At 31.5% G+C, this 19,201-nt stretch overlaps 1 protein-coding gene across 3 annotated transcripts in view; it reads right to left on the bottom strand.

The window, feature by feature from the left end:
- Nucleotides 1-19,201, bottom strand: part of LOC107442862 (anoctamin-5-like) — a 286,523-nt gene that overhangs the window by 74,227 nt on the left and 193,095 nt on the right. For all 3 annotated transcript variants that reach the window (XM_071181276.1, XM_071181275.1, XM_071181277.1), the window contains 3 exons: nucleotides 8,066-8,171; nucleotides 5,970-6,030; nucleotides 1,978-2,060 (listed from right to left, as the gene is read on the bottom strand). In XM_071181276.1, coding sequence (XP_071037377.1) covers nucleotides 1,978-2,060; nucleotides 5,970-6,030; nucleotides 8,066-8,171 — 250 coding nt within the window. The remainder of the gene's footprint in view (nucleotides 1-1,977; nucleotides 2,061-5,969; nucleotides 6,031-8,065; nucleotides 8,172-19,201) is intronic.

Raw genomic sequence — 19,201 nt, 5'->3', positions numbered from 1 at the left:
TGAATATTTGTTCCTAATTTCCATACTGCTTTAATCTTAACTGCAATTATTAGCATAATTAAAGTTAGGCCCTAGAACCACTAAGATCTCATCTTCATACGGTAAAATACCACAATAAAATTATAAGTTATTAAAGCATTCTCTTTCTTATTTTCTTTCTTTCTTATTCCTTAATTAGTGCTCACCACTATTATAGATCTGTTCTATAAATGCAATTCTTTTTGTTTTATGCAACATTTTTTAGGTATGTTTGATTTACTTTTGATGAAATCCTTCATAAATGTGGTTATTTTTTTAACTAATAGTGAGCACAGACTAGCACACAATTTATCTTCTGTAATTATATCAGAATCTTCCTGTGAATTATGAAGAATTCTAATGATGAGGACATTATGAAGAATTCTTTCTGAATTTTAAAGACTCCCAAAATAACAACAAGAGGTACACATGCTGTCAAAATGATAAATGATTTTCATTCTAACTGATACTTTATTGATATTCGGTTATTAGACAGAATTTCTCTAAAACTGTGAATCATGATGGTTTCAAACTAATACTTTGTCCTTTTTATTGCTTAACTTGTTTAGAGAAATAAACAGAAATACAATTAAAATTTTAAGTAGTAATTATTTAGCAGTTTTGAAACGTTAGGAGCAGTAGTTTCTTTTTCTTCTTCATTAAGCCAAATTAGCATAAAGAACTATCATTATTTGATGAGAATTTTGGTTTGTAATTCATATTAATTTAAAAGAAATTTTTAAAACAATTATTTTATTTTATAACAGTCGTTGAACAGCCAAACCAATTTTGAGTTTACGACCCCCAAAGTTTGACTCCGTAGCCTTGTAATTTTGAACCCAATGCAGAAGATGAAAGAACTCTACAGGGAGAAACTTTGCCTTCGTGGAGGAATGTTTAATGGAATTAACCAGCATTTGCGTTACATAGAGATGAAAACCATGAAAATCTCCCATGGTTAACCTGGCGGCAAGGGGACTCTAACCCATGATCCATCTACCCCTGAGGAAAGCGGGTTTAGTTGAAAGTAGAGTATAATTAAAATAGTTTTAAAGCCTTATTAAAAAAAAAAAAACAAGTCTATTTTATAGAAGTTAAAAGTTTTAACTGAACTTTTCGAGACTAACTTAGAGACTTAAGATTAATCTTAAGATAGCACTTTTAATACATTCTTTGCAAACAAAAACCTATTTTGAAAGATATTGGAGTAATTGTTCTGAAATTTTATATTTTTGAGCAATCGAATAAAGAATGCCATCATTAAAGAAGCATTAAAAAAATTAAAGAAAACTATTAAATATTAAACTAACGTGAACGGTATTAGAATGTTGATCCACGTGTCCAAAAAAATGGTCGATGTAAGAAAGTAAAGAAGCGATATTGAAGGGGATAGAAAAGTACGGTTGGCTGCATTCGGTATAATATGCCGGTTATCGTTTACCATCAAATTTTAAAATTAGATTCAAAGTTTGTCTACAGATGGCACTACTGATTAGGAAGCTGTAAAAATGGTCTTTGATATCTGTCAGATCACCTAAACTGGTAATTTTGTCCTCATACTACCCCACATTATTGCTAAAAATGGTGGTTATTAGTAAGTTCTTTTTTACAGTTTTTCTCTGTTAGCAGCGCTCTTTGTTGCCAAACGTGTAATCCATATACTTTGTTTCATTGGCAGAATGCTGTAAATCGTTCATTTATATTTATTACCCTTTTTCGTTAACTGATTTTTTGAATTGTCAGTCATTTAGATTCGATTAGATTCTAATTCATAAAATTAAAAAAAATACATCATTTTGTAATCTAATTGTAAGTATTATTTGTTAAACTATTATAAAAAGTGCAATTTAAGAGTTTACAACATTTTGAAAAGCACTTAAGAAGTATTAATTTTAACAAACTCTTCCTTTGTCTATATTGTTTTAAGTCTTATTAATAAAAATGTTAATATAAACATACCATTCCATAATCTAAATCAGCTAAATTCCATTCCCAGGCTAATGTTGCTTGTTTTCTTTTCCAAAACTCCATAAACATAGTAGCTAAAATAGTTTAAAATATCTATAAAAATCCAACAAAATCCATGAAAAATTATTAAGAAAATAAATACTTTTTTAGCAAGATAAAAAATACACAACTATGTAAATATACGAAATTTCTACTTAGTTTCGACGGTTTAAACTATCTATATTTGTTATAAAAATAAGAATTTAGGCAAATAAAACGCTTTAAAAGGAAAACTATATGAAGAATTCAGTACGAGATTTAACGTTTACTGAAAACAAGATTTTTTTTATCACATATTTGTTCAATATTCTATTTAATTTGTTTTTTTGTTTTTTTCTTCAAATTTTCTCGAAAATTTCTATGAATTTTTTTTTTTTGACTTTAGGTTTTTGTGAGGAAGATTTGCATCATTTGAAATGGATGTTATTTTTACTAATGAATTATTTTCTTCTCATATAAATCTAGAATTCTCTTTTTAAAGTTGAAATACTATAAATAGAAAAAAATAATATTTAATCAGTGTAACAAAATTAGTAGAAACTTTGTTAATGCAGCAATATTTTTTTATTTTAATATATTCCTGATAACAGTCGCAAGTAGATTAATTTAATCTCCTTTTTTGTTGTTGTTCATTTACGTCGCACTAGAGCTGCATAATGGGCTATTGGCGACGGTCTGGGAAACATCCCTGTGGATGATTCGAAGACATGCCATCACAATTTTGATCCTCTGCAGAGGGGATGGCATCCCCGCTTCGGTAGCCCGACGACCTGCATGGGAAGTCGAGCACTTTACGGTAGAACAGTTTAACGAGGACCAATACCGCACACCCTCGGTCCCTACGCAGACTGATCCAAGTGGTCACCCACCCGCACACTGACCGTAGCCAGTGATGCTTGACTTCGGTGATCCGCTGGGAACCGTGTCTTAATGATCAGTCCACTGCGGGACTCTTTTTTCTTCCTTTTTAAAGTCTTAAAACAAGTAAGTTTTGCTAAGTGTGGTGTTTTTTTTCTTCTTTTTTTGGATTGATATTTTTTTAGGCAATATCATCGTTTAGCGTTTTGCCTCAAAAATAGTTCAAATCGTGAAAAATAACTAAATAAACAAGTAAAAATCTTTAAAAAATGTATTTTGAAAGTATTTATTGTTGTCTACATCCCATTTCTTCTTAATACTGCTGTCCACATCACATTTCTACTCCTACTTGCTTTCTTTAACATCATTAAAAAAATTCAGTTAAAGCCCATGTTTCGTATGTTAAAATGAAATATTTTTCACAACAGATAAACTGAGTGTAAGGTGAGTTTTTTTTTTTCTCATTTCTGAAAAATTGAGATTTTTTGGAAAAAATATCTTATTTTAGTCTCACTCAACGAAGCAATATCAATCAATTTTGTCAAGTAATTAAATTTCGGAGATCTCAGAGGTTGAAAATTCCAAGTTTCAATCTTTGAGTATATTTTGGCAACAGTCAACTATTAAACTTAAAAAGCCTGCCTTTAGCTAATTAAAACGCAAAACAAAAAGCGAACAATATGGCGAAAACCTATTAATTAAGTGTATAGATGGAATAGTCAGGTACAGATAGACTAATATATGGAAATTTAAAGTATAAAAATGTTGCTGGAAGTTCTAATTTAAGTAAATGATTTGCGAAATTAAAGTGTATCTTTTTAATAAAATGTTTTTATTAAAAAGATTTGTTTTTATTTACAAAGCTATACAATCTCAAAAATCAGTACAAAGTTTAAATTCGAGAATTGATCTATGTCTTATCGAACATTTAATATTAAAGTTTTTCTAATTGTTAAAAGCAAAATTCATTCTAAGAAAATATTGAATTCCTTTTGTATTGCAGTTATTTTTATTATTTGAACTAGACAGGAGTTATTTGAAGTTTAAAAGGATCAAATCAAATACTAGAAACAGATTTCGTGAAAGAACAATAAGAAATGCATATATAGAAGAATGTGTTTCTTTGAAGTTAAAAATAGCTTTTCAATTTGTTTTAAAATATAATAACTTTAATAAAATTTCTATACATTCTTCGTGAGATAGTGATCTAGAGAAACATATGAATGTAGAATAAACAATCATGAGTAAAATTTAAAATATAATGTGAATTCAACTTTATATGCTGAAATGGTTTTGAATATTTGTTTACTTCGGAAATTGTAAGGGATTTTTGGATCTGCTATGTTTTAAAACAGATGCATTTCCTTAAAATAAAATGTACATAAGTTAATAAAATTAATGAAATTTTTAACTTTTATATGAAATGCAACTTTTATTTTAATTTATTTATTAAATTCCTTAGATAAAAGGTTATGCATAAATCATTTTTTTTAATCTCAATCCTAAACCTGGGATTTTTATTAAATTCCTAAGATTCAAAGGTATTGATTTCTTTAACTCACTCCTAAATTTTTTAAATCTCAATATAAGATCTGGAATATCTACTAAATTCTTCGTCAGATTAAAGGTTATAGTATATAGATTGATGTGTTTTATCTCAATCCTAAAATTTTTTATTTGAATATTAATTTTGGAATATCTATTAAATTCCTTATATCAAAGACTATGCACCGAAGATTTTTTTTGTCTCAATTTCAAATTTTTTTATTTCAATTCTTAATTTGGGATATCAATTTATTAAATTCTTTAGATCAAAAGTTGAGCATAGATCATTTATTTTAAAATTTCAATCAAATTTTTTTAAGTGCCTTTTTTTAATTTTTGTTTCTTTAAAATGGCTAAAGTTAAGAAATTTGTTTTCTTTATCTTATAAATTGTTCAATCGCCTATGGTAAAAATTTATGTGAAAATCGCTATAGCTGGAAAATGAATGGTTTTCTTTGTAAAACAAATTTTCCAATAATTATTTCGCTGAAGCTATGCTAAATTTGTTAAAGCTTTGAATTTGTGTTCTTTATTATGTAATATGATAATATTATATGATAAAGCCAACAACTAAAATGTTCAATTGCCCATAACTAAAGCTATGCTAAAATGGTTAAACCTAGAATATTGATTGGTTAAACCTAGAACCAAATTTTATTTAAAAACAATATCAAGCAATTTTTTTTTTTGTTATGCTATTTTAGTGCAATTAGTATGTAATTTATTTATATTTATTTTAAAATAATAGCATACAATTCCTCTTTTTTTAACTATGCTATTTTAGTGTAATTAGTATTTAATTTTATCTCAAAATATCACAGAATAAATATATAAATGAAAACATCTATTCAGATTCAATTTTTATTTTATGTACTTTTATGTAATTTTATTTTACGCTTTTTATTAATGATTTACAACAATTTGTAGAGCATATTTCAACTAATTTAACCTAAAATTTTAAAATTAATTAATTCGCTGAAAATTTGCTAAATTTGTAAAAGTTTTGAATTTGTTTTCTGTATCATGTAATATGATAATATTCTATGATAATGCCTATAGCAAAAATGTTAAATTGCCCATAACTAAAGCTATGCTAAAATGGTTAAATACAGAATATTGAATGGTTAAACCAAGAACCAAGTTTTATTTAAAAATAATATCAAGAAATTTCTTTTAGTTATGCTATTTTAGTGCAATTAGTATATAATTTTATTTCAAAATGTTCCAGAAAGAATAAACGAAAACATCGATTCAGATTCAATTTTTTTTTGTATTTTATGAACATAAAAAATTTGTACTGATTTGAAATAATTTTTAAAGCACATATTTCAACTACTTTTTTGAAATTTAACCTAAAACGCAAAAATCAATTCTTGATCTATTTGAAATGTAGAGAAATTTATTGTAAGCATATTGTGATTTTGTGAACTAGAATTTGAAGTAGTTCTTCCAGGAGCATAATTCCAGAGCAGTTTTTTCACTGTAGTCTAATTTTTTAAGTATTTAAAATTTAAAAATTAATTAAATTGACTTATACTCACCCCATAATGACATGAAAACTGCAAACCCAACAGTTGCCGAATTATCAAACAAATGCACAATCTGAAATATAATCATGTGTGTCATTAATATTTCTTTTTTTTAAAATTTACTAGAAATGTTGTTCAGTACTGTTGTTTTTTAGTAAAAGTCTTCTCCGAATTTAGTGGTGTCAAAATATTTCGTCTCGACCAAATCACTGTTGCGATAATCTGCCGTAGACACAAATCACTTTATTAAAATGCTTGATTAATGTTTATTATCTACAAAATGAGATTTTTTTAAAAGTTATACGATTGTTCTCATTCGCTGATAAGTAGCGACAAATGGTTGCTTAAATTGTTCCAAAATCTTAAAAATTATGACTGATATTTATTAAGTGATTTCATGTAAAAATGAACGTGAAATTATTTTTATCCATGGCAAAATGTGACACAGTTTGATCTAAAGCTTAATTTTCTCTCGTTGCAATTTTCTACGGGAAGAATTTGTTTACTAACTGTATGGTAGTTGATAGTTAATAGTAAACACTTTGTACTAATAAACGACTTTAAAAATACTTTTAAATAATACTTCTTAACAGTGCAGTACAGTATGTGACAAACAGTGCCAAAAAATTGCTTAAGATAATTTCACGATCTTTAAAAATAATTTAATTCACCTAATAATAACTCGGATAATTTTGCTTTACAACCAGTTGTAATCTAATTGTTGTACTAAGGTCCAACTGGTAGTGGTCAAAACTTCGCTGCCTAAACTTTGCTGCCCAAAATATCAATGGCATAAGTTCGAGTTGACAAATCTTCGATTGGACAAAACTTCTGAAGTACAAAAGCCTAACTTAATAACTTATTTATGCATTAATTTCGTGTTTTTTGTAGCAATAGTAATGTACATAATTACAGTATCTAATTCAATTAATAGTAGTAATGTACCGGAATTAAGTGTAGCAATGTATTTTACTTTATAACCGTCATTGAACAGACGACCCAATTTTTTGGGTTTACAGCTACAAGTGCTCAACACAGTAGACTTGTAATTTTGAACCCAAACCAGAAGACAGGGGAGCTCCTGGATCAGGTAGGTATTAGTAGAAATTTTCCCTCGTGGAGAACTTTGTGATGGAACTAACCAGCACTTGCATTACATAGAGATAAAAATCGCGAAGACTCCACAGTTAGCCTGACTGTAAGGGGACCCTAACCCATGATTCATCTACCACTGAGGATATTTTTGCGTCAGCACTGTGGTCGGAGCAGGCCGGATGTGAGGCTCGTATCTATTAGCCATCTCTGAGAGATTTGAACCCAGTTCACTTCATTGGAGGGCGAACGCTCTATCCCCTGAGCCACCACGGATCGTAGCAATGTATTGTAACTAATTTAATTTGTTGTTGTTGTTAATTTACGTCGCACTAGAGCTGCACAATGGGCTATTGGCGAAGGTCTGGGAAACATCCCAGAGGATGATCCAAAGACATGCCATCACAATTTTGATCCTCTGAGGAGGGGATGGCACCCCCGCTTCGGTAGCCCGACGACCTGCGCGCGAAGTCGAGCACTTTACGGTAGCACAGTTTAACGAGGACCAATACCGCACACCCTCGGTCCCGACGCAGACTGATCCAAGTGGTCACCCACCCGCACACTGACCGCAGCCAGTGATGCTTGACTTCGGTGATCTGCTGGGAACCGTGTCTTAACGATCAGTCCACTGCGGGACAATTTAATTTGTATTTTGTGATAATTTACATTTGAATTTTGTCTTTTAATAAAAAATATACATTAAAGAAACACGAATCATGCCAAAGTCGATCCCATGCAGGAAAAAGTGAGAGGGATGTTTTTTTCTTCCTTTTTTTTAACAAAACATAGGAGTTTGCATGAAGTTAAATAATTAGTTTACATAAAGTTAAATAATTAGTTTACATAAAACTAAACAATTTATAATTGAAAATTTATTAGTTTATTTAAATTTTTAATCCGTTCCAGGAAATATCAGAAAAGGAAGTCCCCAAAATTCCAAGCTACAGAGCTGTCAAGTTTTATTTTGGTGGAGTTACGGACAAGCTAAGCTGAATTCGAGAGGTCCTACTTACTCTGCTAAACAAGCATCCTTCTTTCAGCTCCCAGTAATCACAGCGTCTATCACATTGCGGACACATGGGAATTCCACCAGCACCATGAGGATCACAGATCTCTTTGCTATTAAGAACAACAGGCATTCCTTAATGTACTGATACATTAATAATGATAAGAAAAGGGAAAATTTCCTAATAAAAATATCAGGAATTTGTCAATAATGATACGAAAAAAGAAAACTTTCTAATGAAAAAAGCAAGTAATCATCAATAATGTTACGAATTTACAGAATAACCAAACATAAAATAAGTCCCTGTCCGGGTCACCAATGTAGGGTGACTTGTTATCGACAATGTCAACCTTCATCTATGAGAAGGTAGAATCGAGTTTACACGTCTTATATACTAGTGATTTGGAATTATTTTTACAGTGGTAGACGCACTAAAGTACTCCCCACCAGAATTATAGCCGTGACACAATCCGATGAACAGATACCACTAGTTGATTCATTGCTGTTTTGTGAGAAACCGGGAGAGCTGTACTAAGATCACCGTACTTTTAAATGCTGATCGTGAGAGCTGTATTAAGTTCATGGTCGCTGTTGCTCCTGTGTTGCCATTAGCAATCGAGTGTATGCAAGCCGACGTGTGATCGAGACTGAGTAGCAACACCGAGAGGAGGTGAATAGTATCGCAGTCACAAGTAGCACGTCAACTGTTCAATGTGGACTATCCATCGATGTAGACGTGTTCAGATCGAAGTGGGCGTTACTGTCAAGATAGGAGTGTTCTTATCAAAGTGGGAGTTTCCGTCAAGGTAGTCATGTTCATATCTCGTCCGGGTCACCAATATGGGAAGAGTAGAATTCGACAATGTCAACCTTCATCTATGAAAAGGTACCTCATCATAGAATTGAGTTAATATGTCTTATATGGTAGTGAATTGTAATTGTACTTTTATAGTGGTAGATACCCTACAGATTTGGGATTCAAGAATAATGGCAAGAAAAGGGAAAATTATTTAAGAAAGTGTACAAGGACAACAAAGGAATAGAAAGAAAAGTAATTGTTCAAAAATTGGATAGAGACTTTTATTAAATGTGAGAAAAAAGAACACGCTGGTGCTCCACAGCCTGTAGAAATTCAACTACCATGTTGAAAATTGCTGTATTGAAAGGAACATTTTTATTCGTGAACTTAACACAAGGATTTTGCTTTCATTTCCTTTTTGCTCGAAAGTTATTGCAATTTTAAATCTTTTTCACGTTTTTTTTCTCTCACTTTTTTTTTAAATACTAATTTTTTATTCATTACTAAAGGAAAATTTATTTATCTCTCTCGAGATCATAAGCTCGTGTTTGAATCGGAAGTAACAAGCAGAGAGAGAAATAGTAGCTGTTACCAGATATAAATCTCATCATTTCAATAGAAAATTTAAAAATATAAGAAACTTAATTCAAAAGAGATAAAAACCATTTCTACTTCTAACTATTATAATGATACAACGTTATCATTTAATAGCGTTAACGAATAAATTATCGTTCCGCTAATTTTTCTTATTGTGTCACAGATACTACAATCCTAAGTTTAAACTTCATTTTCAAATATAATTCATTACACAGTGGGAGAAATTTTTGTTGCATTCATACAAATTGAATTATGCAAAATGAAATTGAATATATTATTGAAATTGCATTTATACAAATACTTTATCTTGCCCAATTCGAAGGTCGGGATTTCAAATCTGAGCTACAGCCCTTAAAGCTACAGATACTTTTAATAGACATTTTAAGACTACTTTTTGGCCGGGATAGCCTGGTCGGTAGGGTGCTGGGCCCATGTCCGAGAGTTCGTGGGTTCGAACCCCGCCGGCCGAAGGCTCCCAGTGTAGTATAATGGTGACTGATGCACAATAAATCTGTCGAGTTGCAAAGTCCTCTATGTTCCCATAACAAAATCAATACCTCTGGAGGTACTGAATTGGAGATTGATCGTTCTCTGATTCAGATCAAAAATTACGATCTGTGGATGAATGAATGGTTGCATGAATGGGTTCGCCCTAAAAACGGGCGTGACGTATGGGTGTGGCAGAAATCGAATTATTGGCCATAAATGGCGTCGCTGGAAAACAAGAACAATCGCACACCTTTGCCTTAACAGGCATATGAAGAAAGAGAGAGACTATTTTTTGTCAAAATATGCAAGATATTAACTTCTTTAAAATAAAACAAGTAACATTTTTATTTTAAAAGCGTTGTATTATAAAACAGAGGTTGAGTAAATGTGGGACAAACTTTTAAGGGTGTATGGGCATATGATCAGAACTAAAATTGCATAGGAACCCATGCCCGAAAATGCAGTCGTATACAACTAGGACGTTTCTCAATCAGAAACACAAGAAGAGATAGTTCATAATGGGGAAGCGGCCCTGACAACATTTCTGCACATGGATTCCTAAGTTATTTTAATTCTGATGCTGTGCCCTAACTGTTCTAGAAGTTCGTCGCAACGTTTACGAGACTCCCTGTTAACGTCTTAAGTCTCGTACATTTCGACAAAAATAGAATAACAATATCATTTTTGAAAAAATCTGTAACTTAGAGAGAGTAAAATGTCGGAAAATTTCGACTTTTAAGGAAAAAAACAACAACTATGAATGAATTAGAAAGTGGAAGAGCAAAATACGAAGGATTCCAGTTGCATAAACAGCATTGATTAGTCGATATAAATATGGCTTTTACGACGCTGTAAGCCTTAGTGCGACCACAGTCATCAAGAAAAAGTTTGTTTAAAAAATAGGTTGTTAAGATGTTTATCTACTTTTTTTTATTCTATGTGTTAAAAGAATCAAAGTTTATTATCGACATTTTTGAAAAGCTTGGAGAAAAAAAAATTACATTCATGAAATCTCCAACAACGAATAAAATTAAGTATAGAACTATGCCAAAGTACTTTGTTTTACGTATAGACAAACTAGAGAGATAAAGCGAGTTTTAACAAAAATTTAAAAAAAAAATGGATAATTTAATATAATTAATCTTCATAGGTTTTTGATGACTTATAAAAGAATTCGTTAATGGCTTTCATCAAAGTGACTAAGCATTTTTGCGTTCAAAATAAATGTTTTCTTCATAATTTTAATATTTTATATTAATTTATGGTTTTTTTATGCATATTTTATGAGCTAAATACTATTTCATATTTTTTTTTATTTAAAATATGTGCACTGAAATGTGCGCGCACGCAACATGTGCCAAATAACCCAGAAGAGTTGTTTTTATGTGGGAATTAAACTTGGACTCGATATCTCAATTACAAATAGTAATATATATATTTAAATAGCAAAATTTTATTTTATTTTTTTGGAAATTTAGTTGAAAGGCTGACAGTGAACTATGAATAATAAAAATAAAATACCATTCATGCATTTGCAAATGTATTGTAGCTAAGCTTTAAATACATTAATAAAATAAAGTCAATAAAACGCATTACAATCGACTTTTTTCCCTCAATAGAGTCACTTGGTACAAAACACTAAATGTCTTCACTTTTATTAGAATGATATTTTTTAGACTAAGCGAAAGGTTCTTAACGACTATAAGCACGCTATGTCATCTGTGGCGTAGATTTGTTAAAGTAATTTATTCGTCAAGGTAATGTCAATTTTTTTAAGAAGTTTATTTCAAAGTAAAATATTCGAGGAACTTTATTTCAAAAGTGATGCGGTTTACTATTTTACGTATAAGAGATATAATTTTCTCCATTTCAAACTACTTCAAAAACATGTATTTTTTAACCATTATACTCCATTTTTTATTAACCATTTTACTCCATTTCGTATTATTAGAAAGAAAGGTCGGGGGGGGGGATCACATTAAAACGAAAATATTAATCTATGAACTAAAACTTTAAAATATTTTTTTTTCAAAAAGATTAAAAAAAAAAAACAATTTTTTTGTTATACCTAAAGCGGAAAACTAAAAATGTGCGTATGACGCACATAGAAATTTTTTTCAAATGTGAAGAGTCTCACGTTTTTTTTTCCTTTTAAATTTCAGGTAAAAATATTCATTTTCACTTTTTTAGACTACAGGAAAAACCCGTTTCTGTAAAAACTAAGGATAAACAATTGATGCTGAACAATTTTAAAAATTGTTCAAAGGAACACGTTTTTTAACGATAATTTAAAAAAATTTTACCAAAATGTTCAGTTTTCAAATTTTTAAAATTCTAAACTTTTCGAAAATTTACTTAATTTAAATGCCATATGAAAGCTCTAAAATTTTAAAATGCAAAAAGGTTTACTCCAAAATCATACGCCTTCACAGCATACGTTAAATAATTTCTCTACTTAAAACTTCAAAGTTATCACGTTCTGGACATAGTCAGAGATTGTTTACAATCGATAATGAATTGACGAGTGCTTGTGGTTGTCTCAAATGCTGCTTTTTATCTACAGAAACTAAAGTTTCCCTTTAAAATTATGTGTGTGGTTAGTTGTGCAATAAGGTACCTTTGTCTTCTGGAATGGTTTTAAAGTTACAAGGCTACTGCGTTGAACATTAGACATTAGTAGAGCACCGTAGTTAAAGACATTCGCTGCAAGTGCAAGTGATTTGTTTTGTGAAACATGTCTTCAAGAAATCATTTAGACGACTTTACTCGAGGAAGAATGATTGGTAAACGACGATTTTACTTGAGGAGGGACGTAGTGTGACCAGTGCCGCCGAAGAGTTCGGGATCAACAAAAGTGTTGTTTCTCGTGCCTGGAATGCCTTTAAAACTACTGGTACAGCTATTCGGAAGGTTGGAGGTGGCCGTCCAAGGAAATCAACACCAAGAGATGACCGTTACATTGTCCTCCAGGCGAAAAGAAACCGTTTTCAGTCAGCGAGCGCCATATCTCAGCAACTGTGCTCAGCCACAGGACGACAAGTACCAAGATTTACAGTGGCCAGACACCTCCACAAAGGTGGCTTATTTGCTAGATGTCCTGAACGCTGCATACCTTTAAAAGTCAGCCATCGGCAAAACCGTTTGGAGTGGTGCAGAGAACACGGAACCTGGACACCTCATCATATTTGGAGTCGCGTCCTCTTCACAGATGCGAGAGTCGTTCTAGTGCTACAAGCGATTCTCAACGTCAGTTGATCTGGAGAGAGGTTAGAGCTCGATTTCATCCCAATAACATCGCGGAAAGAGATCGTTACGGTGGTCCTGGAGTAGTCGTCAGGGGTGGCATTATGTTGAACGGGCGGACTGAGCTACAGATTTTTGACCGAGGTTCTGTAAGGACTGGAGACTGCTACTGCAATGAGGTAATCCTACCCCATGTGCGTCTGTTCCGAGGGGCCATTGGACCAGACTTCATTTTTATGGATGACAATGCCCGGCCACACCGTACTGCTAATGTTCAAGAGCTACTGGAAAGTGAAAATGTCACACGAATGGATTGGTCCAACTTACTCTCCAGATCTAAATCCCACAGAGCATGTGTGGGATGCATTAGGGAGACGTCTAGCGACACGACAGTATCCTCCTGGTAGCACCCATCAGTTGAAAGATGCGCTAAAGGAGGAATGGAGACGTTTACCCCAAGAACTCCTGGATAATCTGGTGCTTAGCATGGAGAGACGATGCCAAGCAACAATTACAGTAAGGGGAGGGCATATCCCATACTAGGGAACATCTACCAGTTGTACTTACGCTTCTTCAGGCAATCATGTGTAACGCCACTATATGTCAAATAAAGCCTTTTTTTGTTCCATACCCTACTTTAAGCTTTATATTCATTTCTGTGCCATTATTTTTTTACCATTGCTTAGGTACAAAATAATGTACATCATATTAAAATTTCATGTCAATCGGATGATTTCTTGTAGAGTTAAGACAAAAAACGCGCTTGTTGCTTAAGTTCTGTATATATATATATCCAATTAGCAACCTAAGACAGGGGAACTCATATATCAAGTATTCGGAGAAATATGCCTTCGTGCAACATGAAAACCTCCCTGGCTAGCCTGACAGTAAGGACTCTAACTCATGATCCGTCAGCCATTGAGGATATTTTACATCAGCACTGTGGTCGGCGCAAGCCGGATGCGGAATTCATATCGACTAGCCATCGCTAGGATTCGATCCCAGTCCCCTCATTGGAGGTAGACGCTCTATCCCCTGAGCCAGCACTGCTTAATGCTAAGGAGATTATTACCATCGCTGGGGTTCGAACCTTTGTTACCACAATGAGAGACGAGAGCTCGACACTCTGAGTTACCACGATTCAATTCTGGTGGTTTGTAATATCTTTTTTCTTTTTCAATAAGTGTTACAAGCTTGGACACACTGTGTTAAGAATAGTTAAGTCCTCTCTTTTAGTCAAAAATAGTCAAGCTGTATTTTTTAGACCAAAAGAGGTAATTTGTTTTCCAAGATTTGCCTTCTTAAAGAGATATGAAAGCGTGCTAAATAATATGTGATTCAGAAATAAGACTGCTTTTTGAAATTTTTATTTCTCGAAAACTATTCAGCCATCAATATTTCCTTTTAGATAAATAAAACATCTTAATTCAAAACACCATTTCAGGTTAAGCATTAAGAGTTGATTACTATTATTAATTTTGAAATACGGAAGATTGTTATTTGAATTTTATTATTGAAATGTGTCTAATGTGTAATAAAATCCTTGTTAGTATCTATCTACTAATTATGTTCAATTTTAAATGAGAACGAAAACTTGCCAGTGCGTAAAGTCCTAATTACTGCGAAAACACATTCTCTACAATTATTCTGCTTATTTAAGATAATTACCACCATTCCAACACATAAGGATATTGTTCGCACTTTTGAGAGAAAGTATTTAGCATATTTTGATTAGTTTTCGCAATATGATATTTTAAAATCTCAATATATACAGTTAATAGTCGTGTACTGGTTTGAATAACAATTCTTATTTATGTTTCTTAGCAAAATTATTAGATTTAATTAAAAAAATTATTTTACCCATCTTATTCAATAGTTATTTTCAAATGGATTTTGTTTAGTTATAACATAAGATATAAAATGCTGTTAAATAAATTAAAACTTAATGATGTTTAAAAATTATACTTTGCCTGAAATAATAAGTAGCACTATCTGAAATTTTATGTCAAAAAATTATTATCTTTAAAAAATTAATTTAAAAAGATTTAAAGCAAATTAAAAAAATATTTAAAATTAATAAAAAAAATAATTAAAAATATTTTTGAAGTCAAACAAGCATTGACCGAGCAATAAGCACTGAATCATTAAAGCAGCACTCTACTTTTGCTAGTATACAAAAGGATGGCAGGGATTTTTATTAGTTAAAACATTTGTTTTAATTTTAAAAGAGATACTTTTAAAATTAAAGCATAATGTATTTCATAACTTATGTAAAAATGTGAGTTTCAAAGTGAGTTTTACTTTAGCTAACACATTACCCATTGGAATCAAAATTCAATATTTTCGATTATAAAAATTACACTCCAAAAACCAAACTCAGATTTGTAAGATATTTAAAATATTGAAGGCTTATATAAAATAATCACTGCGTAATTTGAAAAAAAAATCAAGCGGTTTATTTAAATATTAATATTCTATCTTCAAATAAAAATATGTGATTATTTCCTAGAATCGATAATCTTATATTAGTCGGATATTGAAATTTAATTCTAATGCCAAATGCAGTGACATATTGTTGCTTTACGTAAAATTTAAGAAAATAAAAAAGTTGATTTTTGCATGAAAAAAAAAATTTATTGCACATATTTTGAATAAAATAAAGTGTTTAATGATGACCTTAAAGACTAATTATTTCTGTATTTTATACTCCATTAAATATTTTATTAAATATTTTTATTTTATATTTTTATTTTATATTTCTTTTTATTTTATAACCAGTGTTGAACAGTGGATCCAATTTCGAATTTACGTCTTAATGTTCAATGCTATAATCATGTAACTTTGAGCCTAACCCAGAAGGCAAGAAAACTTATGGATAAAGTATCGGAACCAACTAGCCTACGGAGTACTTTTTGATGGAATTTGCCAGTATTTACATTGCATGCAGAGGAAAACCACCGGTGGTTAGTCCGACAGCAATGGGATTCTATCTTATAATCCGAATACTACCGTGAATATTTTAAGAAAGCACTGTTGTCAGTACAAGCCGGGAGACAAAATTCGCATTAACCAGCCACCGATGGGGCTCAAACCTGGGTCACCTCATTGGAGGCGAGAGCTTTATCCCTTGAGCCACCACAGATCACACAAAATTATTATTTTATTTTTTTATTTTATAACCATTGTTGAACAGCCGACCCAAATTTTGAGTTTACGGCTATTAATATTCAACTCCGGAGCCTTGTAATTTTGAACCCAATGAAGAAGACAGGTGAACTCCTGGATCAAGTTTTGAGAGTAATTCGCCTTTGTTGAGAACTTTTTAATGGAACTAACCTGCATTTTCATTATATGGAGAGGGAAACCACGAAAACCTCCCACGGTTAGCCTGACGGCAAGAGGACTCTAACCCATGATCCGTCTACCACTGAGGATATTTTTATGTTAACAATGTGGTCGGTGTAAGCCGGTTGCGGAATTCGAATTCTAACCATTGCTGCGATTCGAACCCGGTTCACCTCATTGACAGCGAGAGCTCTATCCCCTTAACCCCCGCGGCTCACGCAAAATTATTAGCCGGGAACCAAAGCAAATTAGACACATTTTGGCAATAGTTTGTCAGTGAGTCATATGAAAATTCGCTAAACTAATATCGACGCCAGAGATGCTTAATCAAATGCTTTAATAGGTAATATTGGAATTATTGCATAGGCACAAGAGTGATAGGTAGTCACTATTTTTATGTAGGTACTGCACTGAGAGAAAGAAAGTATGGATAAAGTATTCATAATATGGCTAAAATTTACAGAGTTTCTTGTTTTATAGGAACACCAAAGCTCTCGGTAATGTATAACTAGGTAATTTTATCACAGAGCCTTAAAGACTTAGAACATAGCAAAAAAGATTTGCTCATTTACTTTCCAGTTCTGTATTTTTTTACCAAATAAGTGGTAGGAAGCACTATAATTTTGAAAACCAAAATTTTTGGTAAACCGTTATTGTTTGAACGAAAAAAAAGCCAAATGAATGGTTTTAGTACCGTATATTCAGATTGTATTCACCAGAATTGTGTTGTATTTTTTTTTTACCAGAAATGTCGTTACCATATAGATCGGTAATTTCACCGAAATTATTTTTCCTCGTATGCCCTGATAAGTTTTATAAAGTTCCAGAAACATATAGTTATACATGCATTTTTTAATACATATATTAATACTAAAGAATTAAGTTCTACTTCCGAGTATCACTTTGTTCATATTCTTCATTCGACACATTCAGATACTACATGTTTTGTTTTTCAAAAATTTTAAGTGAATTTTTATAAAATAAAAGTGGAAAAATATGTTGTAGAAACATTAGTTAATCAACATTGGGAAATTATTTTAACTTTGGAACAGAAAATAAAACCAATTTCACTAATTACTTCAAAGAATAATGGATGCCTTAAATTTTTTAAGAAATATGATCTAATAAAGGCTGATGAAAATAACGAAAAAAACAGCCATTTTTCGTTCCTCTGAAAACTTTGAACACCGCAATAAATTACTTACTAGTACAGCCTCGTGTTTGTGCTTTTCTTTCAAATCTGGTATGTTTTCCTTTTTTTAATAAAACAAAGTGGTGCATAAAAAAATGGTTTCGAATTTTAAAGCGAAATTTTTAATATCAAAATTTAATCTTTTTAATTAAAAAAAAGTAGGCAAATATGCTTGTTTCCTTCAAATTTCAAATTAAGTGAAAAGAATCGTAGTTTTGAATTAATGCAGAAGATGGAAAGCTAATCTCATTCGGGAATAAAATATTTACTCTCTCAGTGACTAATTTTAGTTGAAAGAGTTTATAATATATTACTCGCTTGAATATTTTAATATTTTAAAATTTTATTCTGAATGTTTTAGTCAAAGAAAAAATATCTCTGATTTCGAGTTTTTTTTGTTAAAAAAATGCCTGAAAGATAATAAAGATTTTCCTTTACATAAAATATGTTCATTTTTCGGAGAAAATTTTTTGGTAACTTTATATAAAAAGAAACAAAATGTATTTTTTAATGTTACATTTTTCAAGTAAGTTTAAAAGATGAAAACTATATAGGGGAGAGTTGGATAAAACGGGATAGTCGGACAAAACGGGATACTTCGCCTAGGGACCAGACTATTGCAGCTATCTTGCGGACGACGAGAGAAACTTGTTATTTGGCTGTGATTATATTATTTTCAGTGCATTCCGTGTCGAGATCACTAGTTGATAGAAATTTTTAGGTCTCAGAACTTTTTACTCCATTTTCTTTGCCATTTTCTACATTTACGTGGGTTGTTTTTCACATTGTACTGCCTATATAAATGGGATTACAATTCCGGTGAGTATTGCATTTGATGAAGCATTTATTTACAAGTATTCTCATGTCTAGTCAATCTAATTTTTCTTTAACGTTTAGACAGCAACCATGTTTGTTTTTAAAAGTGTCTGAGTTTGACAAAACGGGATACTTATGAGTTGGATAAAACGGGATAGAGTTTTTTTATGTTCCATTTTATCCACTTATTTATTTGTTGGCTTAAAACTTCTACTATATTATTATTACTATATTGAAAGAAAGGTAAAAAAGGCTCGTAAAAATACATTGACCCCTGTATTGGCAGCAGTGAAAAAGTTGGACAGACATAAGACAGTATTTAACGCTGAACAAGAAAAAACGCATGAGCATGTATTGGCTCTAGAGAGATTATTTGGTATAACTGTAACGGACATACGAATGGTAGCATTTGAGTTAGCTGAGAGAAACAATATTAAGCATAATTTTATCACAGGGAAAAATGGCTGGAAAGTGTTGGTTGTAATCATTTCTTGGCAGACATAACAAATTTAGCCTCCGAGATTCAGAACCCACGAGTATGGCCCGAGCAAAAGGGTTTAATCGCACTGCAGTTAAGCAGTTTTTTGAATTCTCTATTACGTAAACATAAGATTGCTCCAAATGATATTTATAATGTTGATGAAACAGAAATTCTAACAGTG

Source organism: Parasteatoda tepidariorum, chromosome 5 (assembly GCF_043381705.1).
Source record: "Parasteatoda tepidariorum isolate YZ-2023 chromosome 5, CAS_Ptep_4.0, whole genome shotgun sequence".
Classification (NCBI taxonomy): Eukaryota; Metazoa; Arthropoda; class Arachnida; order Araneae; family Theridiidae; genus Parasteatoda; species Parasteatoda tepidariorum.
Note: the sequence above shows the minus strand (reverse complement) of the source record. Positions and strands in the feature narration are given on the sequence as shown.